At 42.3% G+C, this 20,273-nt stretch overlaps 1 protein-coding gene and 1 pseudogene across 1 annotated transcript in view; one reads left to right on the forward strand and one right to left on the reverse strand.

Annotated features, from left to right (window-relative positions):
• Window positions 1–19,278, forward strand: part of Bms1 (BMS1 ribosome biogenesis factor) — a 41,913-nt gene extending 22,635 nt beyond the window's left edge. Inside the window, exons 14-23 of the mRNA XM_090346793.1 lie at window positions 1,177–1,250; window positions 2,132–2,308; window positions 4,677–4,865; window positions 4,943–5,123; window positions 5,316–5,374; window positions 6,322–6,444; window positions 9,253–9,400; window positions 11,649–11,824; window positions 16,431–16,592; window positions 17,483–19,278. Coding sequence (XP_090202919.1) covers window positions 1,177–1,250; window positions 2,132–2,308; window positions 4,677–4,865; window positions 4,943–5,123; window positions 5,316–5,374; window positions 6,322–6,444; window positions 9,253–9,400; window positions 11,649–11,824; window positions 16,431–16,592; window positions 17,483–17,707 — 1,514 coding nt within the window. The 3' untranslated portion in view covers window positions 17,708–19,278. The remainder of the gene's footprint in view (window positions 1–1,176; window positions 1,251–2,131; window positions 2,309–4,676; window positions 4,866–4,942; window positions 5,124–5,315; window positions 5,375–6,321; window positions 6,445–9,252; window positions 9,401–11,648; window positions 11,825–16,430; window positions 16,593–17,482) is intronic.
• Window positions 19,279–19,298: 20 nt separating this feature from the next.
• LOC150054425 (small nucleolar RNA U3) lies at window positions 19,299–19,480 on the reverse strand (annotated as a pseudogene).
• Window positions 19,481–20,273: the final 793 nt, after the last annotated feature.

Genomic DNA, 20,273 nt, shown 5'->3' on the forward strand with positions numbered 1-20,273 from the left:
TCAGACTCCAGCCCTGCAGTGCCTTACACCTGTAATACCAGCTGCTCAGGAGTTAGAGATTTAATAGAGTAGCGATTTTAGGCCAGCCAGGACACACAGTTAGTGAGACTTCATTTCAACCAATAAAGTTGATCATGCCTGGTGGCACATGCTTGTGATTCTAGCTATGTGAGAAGCATGAATAGGGTTGCGATCTAGGTTGGTCTGGACAGAAACTAGAGATCCTGTTTGAGAGCTAAAGCCTTAGTGATGATTTTGTATGGTAACTGCATTAGAAGGATAATTGGCATCTGTGTGACATTTTGTCCTTTCTGAACCAAACTATGTTAATAGATAATCCTAGCAGTCCCTCCTTCCTTGGGTTGTGTAGAGAAGGTAGCAGAGGCAAAGGTGTACTGAAATCACTGGCTGCAATAGAAGGCACTGGAAGGAATTGCTGGTTGATATTACTGCGTGTATTTAAGTTTACAGTTGTTTACCCTGTTTTTGTTACAAATAGGGACTTCTGTTACACCTTCTTAGGCTCTTAAGTGAAAAAATGTAAATATTGCCTTCCTAGAGTTGTTTTCACTTCCAGCTTTTTGATGATTAATTAGAGATAAAGTCTCATGGACTTCCCTACTCCAGCTGACTTCTGTGATCCTCAGTTCTCAACCTCCAAAGTAGCTAAGATTACAGGTGTAAGCCTGACCACCAGTCTTCCTAGAGTTTTCAAGATCTAGAACTGGACCCAGTGCTCCATAGAGGTTAGAGCACTGTTTAGGCTCTGCTTTTCCTTCAAGTTGTGTGTATACTTCATACATATAAGCTAACGTTTTCTCTAGGTGTGTGACACTGTTGTGCTGGGTAGATTACTGTCAGGACCCTTTCATATCAGCTTTTACCAAGCCATGGCTATTATTCACTCTTTGAAATGTTGGTTTGGGGCCCTCTTCTTCAGGGCCATGACCGCATCTCATAGTGTCCATTGCTGCACTGGAAAAGTAGCGTCTGGAAACGTGGAAGTATGAGTTCAGTGATGAGATGCAATTATAAAAACATGTGTACGTGCAGGATTTGTGTCCTAAGGGACTGGGAGGCAGATCACATGTCTGCATGTAGATGGTCTGCATGGGGCCATGTGTGGTTCACACATAAGGCCAGTCACAGCCTAGTCATTCACTGTGCCTTTCCTAGAGGAGCTCTACGGTGACTTTGAAGACCTAGAGACAGGGCACGTGCACAAAGGAAAACCAGACCTGGATTCTCAGGTGAGAGTTTGCTATAGCTGTTCCCAACTTAATCTGCAGTCACCATGTTTTGAGGGAGAACTATTTTGAGAAATGCAAATCTGTGTAACTTGTAGACCAGTTGTACATACTACCTGGGATGTTGATATTGTTTATCATCCTTCCTTACTGTAGTCATATACCAAATTCTTTCTTTCTTTCTTTCTTTTTTTTTTTTTTTTTTTTTGTCTGTCAGTCATGGGGCTTGAACTCTATGCCTGGGTGCTATTCCTGAGCTCTTCAGCTCAAGGCTACCACCCTACTCCTGGGCCTGGGTGTTGACCCTGAGCTCTTCAGCTCAAGGCTACTGCCCTACCCCTGGAGCCACAGCCCCACTTCCAGTTTTCTTGTAGTTAATTGGAGATAAGAGTCTCATGGTCTTTAGTGCCCCCAGCTGGCTTTGAACCATAATCCTCGGTCTCAGCCTCCTGAGTAGCTAGCATTACAGGCATGAGTCACTGTGCCCAGCTTACGAAATTCTGTATGATTCTTCACTAGTGGAACTGTAAGCCATATGTTCCTCTCTGCCATTTCCGTTACCATCATTTTTTTCTCAAATTTTAAGTGTCATTTAAAAACAAAAAAAGCAAGTTTTCTGTTTTCTTTAATACGGCTTTAGAACCATATCTCGATTGAGAAGGTTGGTTGATTTCTCATTCATGTTTGGTATGTCCTACCAGACTGGGAGAAGCAGTCCAGACCACTGTCTCCTACGAGGTTATTTGCCATCAACATTTGTATATTGTTTTGTTCTGTTCCTGATGCTCATAACAAAAAGTTTTGTGGCTCAAATAGAACTTTGTAAATCTGCCCAAGAAAAGGTTACCGTAAATGTGTACATTTTCTCTTGGGAAAATGTTAAGAGTGAAGATGGAGAGGAGGAAGAAGTTAAAGAAGAAACCAACCCAAATGAGGAAAGTGCCAAGAAAAAACACTTGGATAAGAAGAGAAAGTTAAAGGAGATGTTTGATGCAGAATATGATGAAGGAGAGAGCACGTACTTTGACGATCTCAAAGGAGAAATGCAGAAACAAGCACAGGTGAGAAAACTCAGGTCCTGTCAGCCTTTTCCCAAAGCCTCACCAGTGTGATGAATCCTTGGCTTTGTTTGGCCTTGTTCCAAACTGTCATAATCTGCTGATGGCTTTAGTCAGAAGTACGCCAGAAAAATACCAGTATAGCTCTTTTGCACCTTGGTGCTGAGGAAGCAGAAATGACAGACTTGGTGGTTACTTCTAGGACTTCATTTAGTGAGTTGAGGTTGTGCCTTTAAATGCAGCCATTGATCTCACATTCCCAGTACTCTTCCCCTGACTTTAACTAGGAGATTTGTGGCCCCTGTGGCTGTGTACCCATAGTTCCCTCTAGGGGAGAGAGAGTTTTGTGCATTTACTCAGAATTCAGAAGGATATTTCATGTAAGGTCCCAGGCAGAGACTCTGTGAAACACACACACACACACACACACACACACACACACACACACACATGAAATTGTGGAGCTATTGAGGCTTTGTTGCATCTCACTCAGAAGCAGACACAAAGATGTATACACTGTGGTTGTCTGACTTGGGTGGTGTTAGTGGGAATACCAGAGATCCACTTTAGCTTGAGGAAAACAAGTGTATGTAACTGGGGACAAGAAAGCTGGTCTTGAAGTTTTTACTTCAGGCCACTTACCAGAATCCTATGTGCCACTATTAAGGACTTTGAATTGTCCTTCTGAGAGGAATGAGACCTGGCAGGAGGAAGGGATTTGTGTAGAGGTGGTAGTCCCTCGTCCCTTAAGTCAGAAGCTAAGGTCCTGTCTCTAGGAGTAGCTGTAGAGGAGAGAGGAGTCAGGGCTGGATATTCTTTATTGGGAAGATGGACCATTGAGAAAGTAAAGTGTCAACACCTGGAAGTTTCTGGAAGGATGAGTTGTCATAGGCAAGAAGCCCTCCTTGAGTTGGATAGGTTTGAGATTATTGAGACAAGTGGAGTAATGAGTCTAGCCAGGACCTTCAATGGACAGGCCTCATCATGGAGATGTTGCTTTAAGTCTGGGGAATGACTGGCCCTGTGTGTAGTGAGACTGAGGATGTGGTAGGTGGGGCTAAGCAGGGGCCAACAGAGCCACCTCAGAGAGCAGGTGGTTTACTGGATACCTCCAGACTTTACTACAGTAGACAGGATTGGCAAGAGGATTACCACTGTGGAGGTCTCGGTGACCAGCAAACACTTCATGGAGTTATAGGTAAAGATTTGGTTTTAGTGGTTTCAAGAGAGTGGGGGCTGCAGGGCTAGAGCATGGCTGTGGGAAACTTAAGAAGGTTTGTACAGACAGCTGGCAAGGAATGGGGAAATTGTTGGCAGAGGAAGTGGAATGAAAAGGTCTGGAGAGAGATAAGTGACAGAGGGAACGCCTGTGGAGTTAGAGCCAACAAGATTAGGCACCACATTTGTTATCTGTGCTGCCTATATAATAACCACTAGCTCTCATGTGATGAACATTGACCAGTTACAGTGTGGCTAGTATGACAAGGAACTGGATTTTATTTTTAAAAAATTACTATTAAGTGGTTGTATAAAGATGTTCCAGAAATCAGTTGTGAGTACAATGCATCTTGATCTAGTGTTACCCTTTCCAGCAGGATTTGGATGTGTGTGTGTCTGTCTGTCTGTGTCTGTGTGTCTGTGTCTGAGAGACAGAGACAGCCCTGGGGCTTGAACTCGGAGCCTAGCTGCCATCCATAAGGTTTTTTGCTCAAAGTTAGTGCTCTACTACTTACACCACAGCTCCACTTCTAGTTTTCTTTTGGTGGTTAATTGGAAGTAAGAGTCCCATGGACTTTCCTGCTTGGGCTGGCTTTGAATTGTGATTCTCAGATCTCAGCTGCGATTATAGTTATGAACCACCAGTACCTGGTTAATAACTTGATTTTAAATGTTTTTAATGTAAATTGCCACACATAGATAGCTGACAAGATAGTACAGAGGCAGTATATGGATATAAACCATGGGAGAGAGTTGACCAAAGTTCATTGAAATCGGAAACATCTGTCAGTAGTGAGGAAGAAGGAAGAAGGTTGGGAAAGTGATGACAGGAAGGATTGAGTCATTGTTTGAGACAGAAAAAAGGAGAGATGTAGCCTAAGAAAGCTGGCAACATTTCCTGACAGTATTTGAGGCTCATTTAGGAATTCCTTGCTAAAGCAGCAGAGAACACACCGGGGACATACCTGAGTGAACTATAGAGGTGAAAATGCATTTCATTTCTGGTTAGGAGAAAGCTTGAGTTGTTTTGTCCATCTTTGTGTGTGTCTATGCATGTGCACATGGGTGTTTGAATTTTAATGTTATGTTCATAGAAGATCATGGTGTGATAGTAGAGTTTTATTGTTTGTTTGTTTTCCTCTCTCACATACAGCTTAACCGGGCAGAATTTGAGGATCAGGATGATGAAGCTAGAGTCCAGTATGAGGGCTTTCGACCTGGGATGTATGTCCGAATTGAGATTGACAACGTTCCCTGTGAATTCGTGTTGAACTTTGACCCCCACTACCCGATGATTCTGGGTGGTTTGGGCAATAGCGAGGGCAATGTGGGGTATGTGCAGGTAGGTGCCCTTCCTGTGTGCTTGACCACTGAGCTTGTTTGGACACACACTGTTTTATCTAACTCTTCTCTCCTCAGATGCGTCTGAAGAAGCATCGTTGGTATAAAAAAATCCTCAAGTCCCGAGATCCAATCATTTTCTCTGTGGGCTGGCGGAGGTTTCAGACCATCCCACTGTACTATATTGAAGACCACAATGGAAGGCAAAGGCTTCTAAAATACACCCCACAGCACATGCACTGTGGAGCAACCTTTTGGGGTAAAACATTATTGCAATGACTAGTTATTAGATTAATCTATACCTTCTAGCTTTATTATTTCACTTTGCTCTTTTCATGAAATCCTTATTCATAAGATTTGTCTCTCGAGAGAAACTGCTTGGAGTGGAATATATAAAATAGAATCTCAGTTTTGTGGTTTACTGTGTGATTTTTTTCTTGTTTCCTTTAAGGTCCTATCACCCCACAGGGAACTGGATTCTTAGCAATACAGTCTGTCAGTGGCATAATGGTAAATATCTGAGGTTTTTACAGATTATGTTTGAGAATTCTTTAACATGAGTTATATAGCAAGTTGAAAAACTACTTAATTGTAGGCCGGAATTTTGGCCTAGTGGTAGAATGCTTGTCTAGCATTCACGAAGACCCGGGTTTGATTCCTTGGTACCACATATAGAGAAAAGGCCAGAAGTGGTGCTGTGGCTCAAGTGGTAGAGCTCTAGCCTTGAGAAAACCCAAGGACAGTGCTCAGGCCCTGAGTTCAAGTGCCAGGACTGGCAAACAAAACAAAACAAAACAAAAAAACCTTCTTGTCTTTTCTTTTGGGGAGAGGGGTTTGACGAACACAGGGTTTGCTGTATTATGCCCTTGAACTCTATAGAGCCCAAGCAGGCCTAGAATTTGATTACTGGGATTATAGGCATGTGGCACCAAGGCCAGCTTTTCTAGTTCTTTTAAGTAAAATGTGAGAAGAGGGAGATGGAAGGATTTTGTTCTTTTTTAAGTTCTAACATTATAAGTGTCTAGACATGATTATGCCTTACTAATGTGGGCAAAGTATATTCACAATCTTAGACCAGTCAGAGCAAGTTTTATTGGCCCCATTTAATAGAGGAGAAAGCAATAATTGGCAGATGTAATCCATCTCGATGGTCTAAAATGTAATTTCTTAAATTAACCTCCATTCCAAATTGATTCTTATTGAAAAACAGTGTTAGTATGAAATTACTCTCAGGCGAGTATTGAGGGACCATCATTAATATGCAACATAGTACAACAATTTTAGGTTGCTTTTGTTAAGATTCTATTTTCCATGTTCAAAAATTCTCTCTCATTCTTTCTTAGCTAGTTATATAAACAAAATAAATTTTGTTAATTTATTGCATCACAGAGATAGTTTTTCTCTAGCTGATTTAAACCTATATTCAGATTTTGGTTTATTTTTTCTGTTTGTTTTAGCCTGATTTCCGGATTGCTGCCACTGGAGTTGTCCTTGATCTGGATAAATCTATAAAAATTGTGAAGAAATTAAAGCTCACTGGTTTTCCTTACAAAATTTTCAAGAACACTTCATTTATTAAGGTATATATTCACAAATGGGTTTGTGGTTAAAAGCATACTTGTCAGTGGAGAATGGATACATGGCCAACAGGAAGAGCACAGTGTGTGTTGAGGATCCCCTGTCTGAAATGTTTGTAACCAGAACAGTTTCATACTCCAGACTTAAGATTTCTGAACCTTCTTTTGTGCTTGGGACTATAGTCTAAATTATTTATACATCATTTGCAATTAATCAACATAGTCTAAAGGCTATTTTGTACACTATTTTTGATGTTGGGTTTTGACTAAAACTCATGAGGGGGGTTACATTTTCTGTGTCTAGAGTATATGTCTATATTTTTCTAATGTTTAAGATAACATTCTTCATTGCCAGGCTCATGTATAACCCTAGCTACCAAGGAGGGTGAGATCTGAGGATCACATTTGAAGCCAGCCTGGGCAGGAAAAGTCAGTAAGACGCTTATCTCCAGTTAAGTTCAGAAAAAGCCAATTGAGCTGTGGCTCAAAGTGGTAGAGTGTTAGCCTTGAGAAAAAGAAGCTCAGGGAAACAAACCAAAGACCCAGTGTATGTTATCCTTAACTTTTGTGCACCATACTTTATGGAAAACCTTTTGGTTTCCCCAAAGGGCTGGTACAGTTCAACATTTTGAAAACATCAGTGTTAACTTTGAGTTGGCAGATGTAACCTGAGCAACTCATGTTTGGTACCTTTCAATAAAATTATTGAAATGCCCCCCACCCCCAAAAAAAGAAGCTCAGGGACAGTGCTTAGGTCCTGAGTTCAAGCCCCAGGATGAGCACAAGAAGTAAAAAACTATGCTTAAATCTCTGAAGGTGAGGTCAAACATAGTTGAGGCTGAAACTTCTATGTGAGGCAGAACAAATGCTAAAAATCCATAACTTGATGTACTGGTTTTGTTTCTTGCCTGTTAGATTTGTGATAAGAAAGGAGAAAAAAATCAGGCCAATTTGCAGGCCAGTTTGCTGTAATCCTAGCTACTGGAGAGGTGGAGGCAGGATCATGGTTTGACGTCAGCTTGGGGAAAGACCTCATTTCAGAAAACACAGAAGTGTAGAAAGCATAACTTCAGTGATGGAGTACTTGGCCTAATAAGCTTGAGACCTTGGGGTCAAGCCTCAGTAAGATAATTAATAATATAGTAATAATAGGAGAGAAAAAGAAAGAAGAAAAGTTAGGCTTGCATAACAGTTCAGTAGGAAATTAAAAAACAAAACAGTTTATCTGAGAAATGGATAGTGCTTTGCAATGTGAAGAGAGGATGGTTTGAGAAGAATTCAGTGAAAGGTTTATGGGTGGAAAAGAATGTTTCCATTAAAACCAGAGTTTTGGGCTGGGAGCATCACCTAGTGGTACATTGCTTACTGTGCATGCATGAAGCCTTGGGTTCCATTCCTCCGTACCACATACCCAGAAAAAGCTGGAAGTGGCACAGTGGCTCAAGTGACAGAGTACTAGCCTTGAGCAAAATTGTCCAAGGACAGTACCCAGGCCCTGATTTCAAGTCCCTCCCCCCCCCAAAAAAACCAACAACAACAAAATGAATATTAAAATCCTAAGGGCTGGGAATATAGCAGAGGGCTTGCCAGCAGGCCTGCATTTGATCTAGAGCATTGAAGGAGGTATGGGGAAACCCCAAAGAAATGGTATCCAATAAGGAAATACCTTTTACCTGTTTATTTTTGTCAATTGTGGGGCTTGAATTCAGGACCTAGGTGCTGTCCCTGAGCCTCTTTGTGTTCAAGGCTAGTGTTCTACTACCACTTGAGCCATAGCATTACTTCTGTCTGGTTAGTTTATTGGAGATAAAAGTCTCATGGGGATTTTTCTGCCTGGCCTGCTTTCAAACCTTGATCCTCAGATCTCAGCCTCCTGGGCCACTGGTGCCCAACCTCATTTTTATTTTTATTTTTTTACCACTCCGGGGGCTTGAACTCAGGGCCTGGGCACTGCCTTGGACACATTTTGCTCATGGGTAGTGCTCTACCACTTGAACCACAATATCACTTCCAGCTTTTTCTATGTATGTGATACCAAGGAATTGAACCCAGGGCTTCATGCATGCTAGGCAAGCACTTTACCACTAGGCCAAACTCCTGGCCCTCATTTTAATTTTTAAGTGCATGCATTGAAGCAATATTATGTCAGCTGCAGTCCAACCACAAGGTGTCAGCAAAGGCTGCCTAGGCCAGTTCAGTCAGTAAATGTGACCCTTCAATGAGCTCATTTTTGTTAGGTGTTACTGAAGTTTGTGTTCAGGGGCTTTTGCTTACTAGCCAGGTGCTTTACCACTTGAAACACCCCTTTTCACTTTAGTTGTTTTTTTCAGATAGAGTTTCATAGGTTTTTTGTTTTGTTTTTTGTTTGTTTTATTTTTATCAGTTGTAGGACTTGAGCTCTGGGCGTGGGTACTGTCCCCAAGCTCTTCATCTCAAGGCCACAGCACCACTTCCAGAGATAAGAGTTGCACTGTCTTTAGTACCTGGGCTGCCTCTGAACTGTGATCCTCACATCTCAGCCTCCTGAGTAACTAGGATTACAGGCATGAACCACCGCACCCAGCTAATCTCATAGTTTTTTCCAGAGCAGGCCTCAGAATGTAATCTTTCTACATGTGGTTTCCCACATGGATAGGCTTGCAGGTGCACACACACCTCCCAAGGAGCCTGTATGATAAGCATGAAAATACTCCACCCAGCCTGGCTTTTGTGTTGTTGTTGTTAAAAAAACAAACAAACAAAAAACAGAAACTATGTTTATAAATGAATGGGTAAAATTTATATTTCTGTATTATTTTTGTTTTTCTGTAGGGAATGTTTAATTCTGCCTTAGAAGTTGCCAAATTTGAAGGTGCTGTAATTCGAACTGTCAGTGGAATAAGGGGGCAGATCAAGAAAGCACTCCGGACTCCTGAAGGAGCTTTCCGGGCCACATTTGAGGACAAATTGCTGATGAGTGGTAAGAACCTTACTAGTGTTGTCAAGACATTGTGATGCATTGCCACACTCAGTTTACAAAATAAACATTACTGGACATAAAGGTCCAGATAGGGCCTTTACAGAATAATAGTGGGTGACTTGAACAACCCATTGTCACCAATGTACATAGGTCAAACCAGACCAAAAAAACCCAAAACCCAAACAACTAACTTTGAAATTAAATGACACTATATAGATTCATTTCTCTCTCCAACTTTTTGCAGTTTAATTGGAGCTAGGTGTCAGTGATTTTTCTTTCCAGGCTGGCTGCAAATCTCAGTCCTCAGATTTCATCCTTCTGAGTAGCTAGGATTACAAGTGGGAGCCACCTGGTACCAAACATAAAGCATATTTTGAGAAATACAAGAAAATCAAAATAACCTCCTATATTTTGCCAGGTCACAATGGGATAAAATTAGAAACTAAAAAAACAAAAACTAGAAAATAATATTCATCACAGAGAATAAACAGTACACTTCTGAATGATCATTGGGTCACTGAAGAAATAAGGAAGAAAAAAATTTCCTAGATTCAAATAAAAATGAAACCCTAGATTACTAGAATTTTGAGGAAATGGCAAAAATAATACAAAAGTTTAGAGTTAATGCACACGTACATTAAAAATAAATTATGATACTCTCAAGCTCATAGAAAAATAAGAACAAAGCAATATATAGCAAGAAATGTTGAAGATCAGGGCACAAGTTAAAGATTACAAAACAGCATAATCAATGAAATAAGTTCTTTGAAAAGATAAATAGATTGACCAACACTTAGCGAAACTAACCAAAAAAAAGGAAAGAAAATCCAAACTAATAAAATTAGAGATGAGAAAGTAAATATAACAAATAGCAATGAAATTCAGAGGCTCTTTAGAGACTATTTTAAAAAATTGTACAAATCTAGAAGTGAGTAACTTTCTAGACACGTGCCTAACTGAAACTGAACCAAGAGGATATAAACCAGTTCTTCAGGTCTTTAATGATTAGTGATAACTGAGAGAGTGATAGAGTCTGCCAATGGAGAAAAACCCAACCATCAGGATATGCTGTATGTGCACTATAAGGTATTATTCAACTGTAAAAATGGAAATGGATAGAACTGGAGATGAGTATGTTAAAATAAGCCGGATGCAAAGACATGCTGTATTGTCTACCAGTTACAAAGAAAATAAAATATAATGGGAGCATTGTATGTAGTTATGAGGATGTCATAAACCCCTCCCCCCCCAAATTTGCAGGAGGCCTTAGGTGTGCTGGTTCACATTTGTGATCCCAGCTGCTTTGAAGATAATAGGTCTGGAGGACTGTGATTCAAGGTTAGCCAAGGCAAAAAAAAGTCAGCAGGATTCCTGTCTCAGCTGGTAAGCCACCCGTGGTGAGGTGCGCCTATGATTGCAGCTCCCTAAGTATGAGTAGGAAGACTGTATCCAGAGTCAGCTCCAGGTGAAAATAGGTCTGCAGCAACAAGGTCTAGAAGCATGGCATAAGTGATAGAGCACCTGCCTAGCAGAAGCAGAAGGCAGTGAGTTCCAGCCTCCAAAAAAGGTTTATTTTGCATGCATGAAAGATTGAGTGGGTAGGGTGAAGAGAAGGGGGAATAAGTCATAAAGATAATGTGACCAAAGCATATTATATGTTTGTATGTACAGAAAGTCCCAAACCTCACATTGTGTAATTAATAGGAAGTGAAAAGCCTGGTGCTGGTGGCTTATGCCTGTAATACTAACTGCCCAGGCAGGGAGGTCTTGAGACTTTTCTGCGATTATCTAGCATAAAAACAGAAGGATGCCGAGGCTCAAGAGGGTAGAGCATTAGCTTTGAGTACAAAAGCTAAAGGACAGCGCCCAGGCTTAGAGTTCAAGGTCCAGGACTGGCACCACAAAAAAAAGTTATGAGAAAGACTATGTATATATTATACATAAAGAGATATATATATCTATATATATAGAGAGAGAGAGATAGATATATCTGGTTAGTGGTAGGAGTTCAAGTCTTTAGAAAGCCAGGGGGAGCTCAGTTCACTCGAGGTGGCATTCTCTCACTGTAAGCAGTTCGTGCTGTCTGCAGCCTCCTGGTTCATACCAACACTTCTGCCATACAGTTTACATGGTGGAGCTTTCCTCTTCAGGGCCTCTGCAGCCAGCTGGAGACACTTGGGGTGATTGTGGATGTGTGGTGGCTGTGGGTTTTTGGGAAATAAATGTTCAAGTTCGTCTTGCCCTGTAGATATTGTCTTCATGCGAACGTGGTATCCGGTCTCCATCCCTGCCTTCTATAACCCAGTAACATCCTTGTTGAAACCCGTGGGTGAGAAAGACACCTGGTCTGGAATGCGAACAACCGGCCAGCTCAGGCTCGACCATGGCATCAAACTGAAGCCCAACAAGGACTCGCTGTATAAGGTACAGATCCCACGCATGTGTCAGTGAGATGGCACATATGTTCACACGATGCACACCTGTGCCTTCATACATAACATATGCTGTGAAGCCAACATTAAATCAGATACAACAATTGTATATGCATAGACTACTTTGGAAAAGAACAAAGGCAAGTAATAGTGTGTTTCTCTGGATTGGGAAGAATAAGTCAGTTTTGTTGTATATTTGAGTTTATAGTCATAATGTGGAATGTGTAGAAATAGCAAAGTTGTCACTGTAGTGAAGCAGGGTAGGGTTTCTGCCATCTCTCTCACAATTTGTGACCAGCAGTTAGAATGTATTCAGCAGGAATCCCACATTTAATTCATGTTGTAATTCTTATACAGTATCTCTAGCCCTAGCCATCCTGTGTCTTAGCCATTAAAAAATGTGTGTGTGTGTGTAATGTATTTCATTTAATTATGCAGAGGGTTTTCAGTTTTTTTGATTTTTTATTTTTTTGTGGGCCATGGTGCTTGAACTGGGCCTGGACACTGTCCCTGTGTCCCTGAGCTCTTCAGCTCAAGGCTACCACCCTGCCCTTGAGACAAGCCCTACTTCCCATTTTCTAGAGGTAAATTGGAGATAAGAGTCTCAGGTCCTTTTGTGCCTGAGCTGGCTTTGAACCTTGATCCTCAGATCTCAGCCTCCTGAGTAGCTAAGATTACAGGTGTGAGCCACTGCGCCTGGCCAGGATTTTCAGATTATGAGTACAATGCATCTCGATTGATGTCACCCCTTCCCTGGGGCTCCCACATTTCTTGGTCATTTCTATGTCTTCCTTGGCAAAATGTTTATTCAGGTCCTTTGCTCACTTTTTAATGAGATTAGTTTACATGTGTGTATGGTAGTTTACATGTGTGTATGGTGGGGAACGGTTTTGAGGATTGTACCCAGGGCCTCATTACGAGGTTGAATACTAGCATTCCACTTACCTCCTTCCCTGGGTACTTCTCTTCCTGTTTTTCTGTTATTGTAAATGTTTATAAATATTGGTTATCCCTTACAGAAAATGGTTTACAAGTAATTTTGCCCAGTCAGTAGGTTGCCTTTTCATTTTCTTGGTGGTTTCCTTTGTGATGCAGGAGATTTTTAGTTACTGTACTCCCTTGTGTGTAGTTTTGCTTCTTGAATCCTAGGTTTTGGTGGTGACATTCTAAAATCATTCTCAAATCTAGGGAATTAAGGTTTTGTTGTTTTTTTTTCAGTCTTGTAGCCATCTTGAGTTGGTGTATGCTGTAAGTTAAGGGGGGTTGGTTTCTTTCTTTTACATACAGAGATGTAGCCTTCTAGTGTTGTTTGGGGATGTCTGGTGAGGTGCATCTGAATGAGGGCTCAAGCTCAGGTCCTGGGTGCTATCCCTTAGCATATCTACTCAAGGCTGGCACTCTGCCACTTGAGCCCCAAGTGCATTTCTGCCTTTTTGCTTTAATGGACTTTGTAGCCACGCTGGCTTCAACCCACATTCCTCAGCTCTCAGGCCCCAGAGCTAGGACTGTAGGTGTGCACCCACCCCCTTTTGTGATCCACAATGTGCTCTCCTGGTGACTGCTGTCAGGCTTCTTGACAGTTTGTGTTTAGTTATTTCTGATCTCTCCCCTTTTCCTGGTAGTTTATATTTCTAGTTTTATTGCTATACCAGAACTGGCTTATTATTAGAACTTTGTCTTCTAGTTTTAAATCAGGAAATGTGATGCTGCTTTCAATTTCATTTTTTCCTTTTTAGTAGCTTTGAGTATTTGCTTTTTTGGTTTATGTGTATGTGTGTGTTTCCATACAAACTTTAAGACCTTTATCTTTATTTTTCATTTATTTATTTTTGCCAGTCCTGGGGCTTGAACTCAGGGCTTGAGCACTGTCCTTGGGCTTTCTCAAGGCTAGAGCTCTACCACTTGAGGCACAGCATCACTTCCAGCGTTTTTGTATTTATGTCATACTAAGGAATTGAACCAGGTCTTCGCGCATGCAAGGCAAGCACTCTACTGTTGCTTCTCTGGGGAGCAACTCAGAAACTGGGGAGGGACACACAGGGCCAGTCTGTAGTCCCTCAGAGCCAAGCGAGATGGTAAGTATCAGTGACCCAGCCCTCCCCCAATTACCGGGGAAGGAAAAACCACACTGAGTCAGGAGCTGTGTCAGGTATGAAAGTGCATCAGGTCTCTCCGCTGATCTCTGCTGATCTGCTGTTCTCTTTTCTTTATTGCGTCAGGCAATTAGTTATATACTGTTGGGGTAGGAGAAGGTGGGAACTGGGAAGCTAGCCAATAGGAAGAGGGCCACTGTGCTACCTACCACTAAGGGTCTGGGTAGGGCTTTCAGGTACTGGGCAGGACAGGTGCAGGAAAGCGCGCGAGACCTGCGCTGCTTCTTCGAGACCCGTGAAGCTGTGGGGGGGCTCAATCGAGTCACGTACACAGAGATGCCTTAAGAGAGGTGCAAGGAGAGAATGCCTGGCCAAAGCCCTTTAATTGCAGCTGAGCCGGAATCAGGCCTCAGAGATGGAGGTCAGGCCCCAGCACTCTACCACTAGGCCAAACTCCTGACCCCTTTAAGACTTTTTTGTGTTTCTGTGAACAGTGCCATTGAGCTTATTTTTGCCAATATTAGGGGTTGGCCTCAGGACCTCATGCTCGCTCACTTGTGCTCTACCACTTGAAGCACCCCTTCATCCTGGCTTTTTTGCTGGTTATTTAAGGGATGGAGTCTTATAGACCTTCCTGCCTGAGCTGGCTTGAAACCCTGATCCTTAGAGCTCATCCTCCTGAGTAGCTAGGATTATGGGCGTGAGCCACGGTGGCTCTGCTTGAGTGGCAGAATACTGGAATACTAGGAATAGACACGGATGGTCATCATTGTTAATCTTTTCAATGTGTCGTGGCACTCAGTTTGCTAATACTTCACTCAGGTGCTTGTTTTGGAATTCATCAGAAATATCCTGTATATTATTTCCCTGTCATATTTTTGGGTTAAGTAGTAGGTGACACTGGCCTCATAAAATCTGAAAGTATTACTTCTACTGTAGTTATGTTTTTTAGAAGAGTTTGAAGGGTATTGGTGATAGTTACTTGAATGTTTGGTATGATCCATTTATGAAGCTGTCCAGTCCTAGGTTTTTTTTGTTAGAAAGTTCTTGATTAGGAAGTGGTGCTGTGGCTCAAGTGGTAGAGCACTAGCCTTGAGCTGAAAAACTCAGGGACAGTGCCCAGGCCCAGAGTTGTTATTGGTCTGCAAACTTTCTATTTCTTCTTGATTCTGTCTTCGTAGGTTATATTTTTCTAGGAATGTATCATATTTGCATAAAATTGTTCATACAATTTTTTTTGCTTGTTTTTCTTTTGTTTTAGTCCTGGGGCTTGAACTCAGGGCCTAGGTGCTGTCCCTGAGCTTTTTTGCATAAGGCTAGTGCTCTATCACTTGAACTGCTGCTCTACTTCTGTTTTTTGCTGGTCAGTTGAAAACTAGAGTCTCATTTTCCTGTCGTGGCTAGATCTTAGCCTCCTGAGTAACTAGGATTTACAGCATGAGCCACCAGCACCCAGCTGTTACACTCTTTAATTGGGTCAGAAATAGCAACACTTGGGCTGCTGAGTAAGAACTGTACCCTTCATCCAGAGAGGATAATACAACGAGAAAGGACTGTCTCTGGGGAGATGAGAAGATCACCTCAGTGCCCCAGAGAGGCCTGAGTTGTCCATTGAAAGAAAATTGGGACTGGGAGTTTGGCCTAGTGGTACAGTGCTTGCCTTGTATGCATGAAGACCCAGGTTTGATTCCTCGGTACCACATATAGAGAAAAAAGCCACAAGTGGTATTGAGGCTCTACTGGTAGAGCTCTAGTTTTGAGAAAGTCTGAGGACAGTGCTCAGGCCCTGAACTCAAGCCCAGGACTGGCAAAAAAAAAAAAAAGAGAAAAAGAAAAGAAAGTTGGAATCTGTTTGCTTTGATACATAGGTACTGCTGTCTTCAAATTTGTAATCCTCAACATTCCAAGTGCTGAGATTACAGGCATACAGCACCGTACCTGGTTCTCAGTCTCTTTTTATGCTCTGTGAACATAGTTTCAGTACATAAAAATGAGCACGGTTGGTGTTTCTTGAAGGATTGTAGATATGATTTGCATGTTCCTCTGTTTGCCTAGACACAAGGATGTCCCTCAAAATGGTCTAGTGGGATGGTGATTGAATTCTGATGTGCTGTGGTCAGCAGATGAGTGTTACTACTAATTCTATGGAAAAAGTGATCCACTGAAAGTTGATCCATTAAAATGGTACAGGTTGTCAGGTGTAGTGGCTCACACCTGTAATCCTAGCTACTTGGGAGGCTCAGATCTGAGGAGCAAGGTACAAAGCCAGCCCAGACACAAAAGGACCTGAGACTCTTATCTCCAGTAAACTTCTAGAAAACAGAAAGTGGGGCTTGGCTCAATGGTAGGATGGTAGCCTTGAGCTAAAGAGCTCAGGGACAGCACCCAGGCCAAGATCAAGCCCCATGACCCTAATAATAATAATAATAATAATAATAACAATAATAATAATAAAAGTGTATGAGTTAATTCAGATATTTCATTGTCTTTGTTTTGTCTTTCTAGCCAGTCCTAAGGCAAAAGAAGCATTTTAATTCACTACACATTCCGAAAGCTTTGCAGAAGGCTCTACCATTTAAGAACAAGCCCAAGACCCAAGCGAAGGCCAGCAAGGTGCCACGGGACAGGCAGAGGCCAGCCGTCATACGCGAACCACACGAGAGGAAGGTATGTCAGCACAATGCCGGCTGCCTAGTTTTCATTTGGATGTGACAGTAGTGATTGCTTTTTGTTGGTATTCCCGCCTCCCCCCCCCACACACACACACACAACATTTTGTTTGTTGGTTTGGTGCCAGTCCCGGGGCTTGAACTTAGGGCGTGAGTGCTGTTTCTTAGCTTTTTTCGCCAACACTAGCACTCTGTCACTTCAGCCATACCTCCACTTCTGGCTTTTTGCTGCTTAATTGAAATAAGAGGCCCATAGACTTTTTGGCCTTGTCTGGGTTTGAACTGCAGTCCTCAGATTTTAGCCTCCTGAGTAGTTAGGACTGCGGGCATGAGACACCAATGCCTGGCTCACTGGGCTTGATTTTTTTTTTTTGTTTTGCTGGGGGGGGGGGGTTGATTCTTTGGTTCTTTTGAGGTAGAGTCTTATGTATAGCCCAGGCTGGCCTGGCATTGGTATTCCTCCTGCCTCTACTTCCAGAGTGCTGCAGTGGATGGCATGTGCCAGCAGGCCTGGCCCACAGTTGGCCATTTCACTGCAATATCAAGTCTTCCTCATTAAAAGATGAAACCCACACTTATGCAAGGCTCTAGAATTGCAAATTGGAGGGCTAGAGTTTGCATCCTCTGAGCACAGTCCTGCCCCTCTCATAGTTGATAGAATGGGAGAACCAGGCACATTCTGGTGAACCTTTGCCTGGTGAGGCCACATGCCTACAGAGCGGGGCACATGAGTGGTTTCATAACACAGGTGCAGTACACTCTGTACCATCTCCATGCAAACTGATTCAGAACTATCTACTTTTGCTACCATTCATTGGCCCTGGAATGTCTCCCACCTGGGCTGTGGCTGAGAATGGCCAGGTGCTCACTGCTTTTTATCCTTGTCAGATCCTGGCTTTGCTGGATGCCCTGAGCACTGTGCACAATCAGAAGATGAAGAAGGCCAAGGCGCAGAGGCATGTGCACAACCAGGAGCACGCAAAGCTAAAGCAGAAGGAGGAAGAAGAGAAGCTCAAGCGGCAGAAGGACCTCAGGAAGAAGCTCTTCCGGATGCAAGGGCAGAAGGAGAGAAGAAATCAGAAGTCCAGTCTGAAGGGAGCAGAGAGCAACTAATCTAAGTGAGCCCTTAGGCCTCTGTAACCATCCGGTGGACCTGATAGGTGGGTGGTCTTGAGTGTCACGATGCCGGTGGTGTCTGCCACGCTGGGACGAGAGCCTGGGAACGACCTCAGCTGGGTCCTTCACCCAGACTGCACCAAGGAAGCAGCCCTGGAGAAGTGGAGCGGGCAGCACTGCTAGCTTCAGAGCAGTGCAACTTTGAGTCGTGTGAATTGTCTCATTTTCTTCCCTGTCTGTGGAATTATTTTGTGCTATAAAAATGTTATTAAAATATTTTTCTGTTAATTTTGATATAGTTTTCAATGGCAGCTAGTACCTGATAGTTGCTTTTTAAAGAAGTGCTTACCACCTTTGACTTTCCAAGGAGAGGAAAGCAAATTTTAGTGTAAATTTCAGAGGAGGGTGAGTGGTTGGTTCTGCTCACTGTCACTAATGGACATTTTATATCTTACTGCATAGGAATGGAGGAGTGGGTAACAGTAAATGTATTTAAAACCAGGGGATGCTGTCTCAGGTATACAGAGACTGAGGGTTTCAGTATGCCAGTGACTAAATACGGTTTCCAGCTCTATCCACTCAGATACAAATGACATAACTTTTGTTAGCTGCGTATTTTTAATGGCTGAGTAATATTCTGTGGTATATATGTATGATATTTCCTCTATTCTTCATTGGGTTGTTGGCACCTTGCTTGGTTGTGAACAGAGCTGTGGTAAGCATGGGTTTGCAGGCGTCATTCAGACTCTTGCCAGTAGTAGTATGCTGGGTTCAAAAGGAAGATCTGTTTTGTAATGTTTTGAGGACTTCATATTGAATTCTATAGTGTTGCACTGTTGCATTCTTGCCAACAGTGGATGAGAGTTCTTTTTCCCCCACTTATCTCCAGCATTAATGGTTTGTTTTCTTGATGGCTGCCCTTCTGACTGGGGTGAGAAGGAACTAATATGGTTTTGATTTGCATTTCCTTTATGGCTAAGGATACTGAACATTTCTTCATGTATCAGCCATTTATACTTGAGAGCTGTTTAATTCATTTGCCCATTTAGTAATTTTTTATTCTTGGCTTTGATTTTTTTTTTTTTAACTCTCTGTATGTTCTGGATATTCGCTTCTTGAGTTTGCTGCATGCTGGGCTCTAGGGGGCTCCATGCTGGATTGATGGGGTTTACAGCCTGAGCTGTTAGTGGATTCTATCTGGGCTAGTAAGACCTCCAGTCTGCAATATTAAATGTAGAAGTTTTGTTAAATTAGATTTTTTTCTTATTATAAATTTTATTTTATTGTAAAGGTGATGTACAGAAAGATTACAGTTATACATAAGTAAGGTAGTGAGTACATTTCTTGTTGAACAGTTTTACTCCCTCCCTCATTTCCTTCCACTTTCCTTCCCATTCAGCTCCCCTCGCCCCCAAGTTGTAGTGTCTTGTGAGAATAGCTGTTGCATTGGTTCACCCTTTGTCCTTTCTCTCACCATTTTGTTCTTCCTCTTCCCTTCCCTAAATCAAATAAAAGTGTATATGGGACATGGTACCAGAATCAAAAACAGTGACAACAGGGGATAAGCCAAAGGGGGGAAAAAAAGGAATGAAAAGGGAAAGAACTTCACACAATACATTTAAAAAACAAACGAAAACATCCTCTTTAAAAAAAAAAATCCTCTTTCCATTTCTTGGAGTTCATTCCTGTTAGTATCACCAAGTACTCTACACGATCAGTGGTGTTTTTCTAGTAACAAACTATAAAAATGATCCCTGAGAGTATAGTCTTTGGAGTAGGTTTCTCATTATTGTTGCTGTGACCAAAGACCTGAGAGAAACAGAAAGAAATACTTACTTTGACTCATAGGTTAGAGGTTTCAATCCAGTCAGTTGGCCTTGTTTCTGAGTTGAGGTAAGACAGAATGTCATGGCAAAGGATAAGGTGGAACAAAAGTTGCTCACCTCATTGTGGCTAGGATGCAGGAGACAGAATGGGAATCAGAGACAGAGGTGGGAAGGTCTCCGGACTGAGGTGCTTCTTTCCAGGGCACCTCCAGTGACTTGGCTCTTTGGCTAGCCTGATTCCTAATTTCCACCACTTCCCATAAAGTTTTCATTCATGAGTCCAACAGATCGAGAGCCTTCATGAGCCCAATCGTTCCATGCATGAGCAATTGAGGGGCCTTGCTTGTGCCATACTGTGAACATAAATGTGACCTAGATTCACTGTATGTTCTTTTCGCCCTTACACATTCCCTGACTTTCCATCTTATGTAAATTAGAACTCAAACATTCCTTTTAGCTTGTAGGATACCTTCCTTATAGTTATGCTTCCTCGACTTCTAAGACCTGCTGGAACTTGAATTTATTTATAGAAGCAAATAGGGATTGTGGAGGTCCTGAGGAGACTCAGCATTGGGTTGTGTAACACCTGCCTCAAGGGAAACAATTGTAGCTCTTCTTGCAATTTAGGATTAATCCCCCCCAACCCCAGATGGGGGCAAGGAAACATTCACTTGGAAAGAGTTCTCAGTGTGTCTACAGGGTCTTCCCAAAACACATCTTCAAGACCCTACTCCTCC

Source organism: Megascapheus bottae, chromosome 15 (genome assembly GCF_031878675.1).
Source record: "Megascapheus bottae isolate mThoBot1 chromosome 15, mThoBot2.hap1, whole genome shotgun sequence".
Lineage (NCBI taxonomy): Eukaryota > Metazoa > Chordata > Mammalia > Rodentia > Geomyidae > Megascapheus > Megascapheus bottae.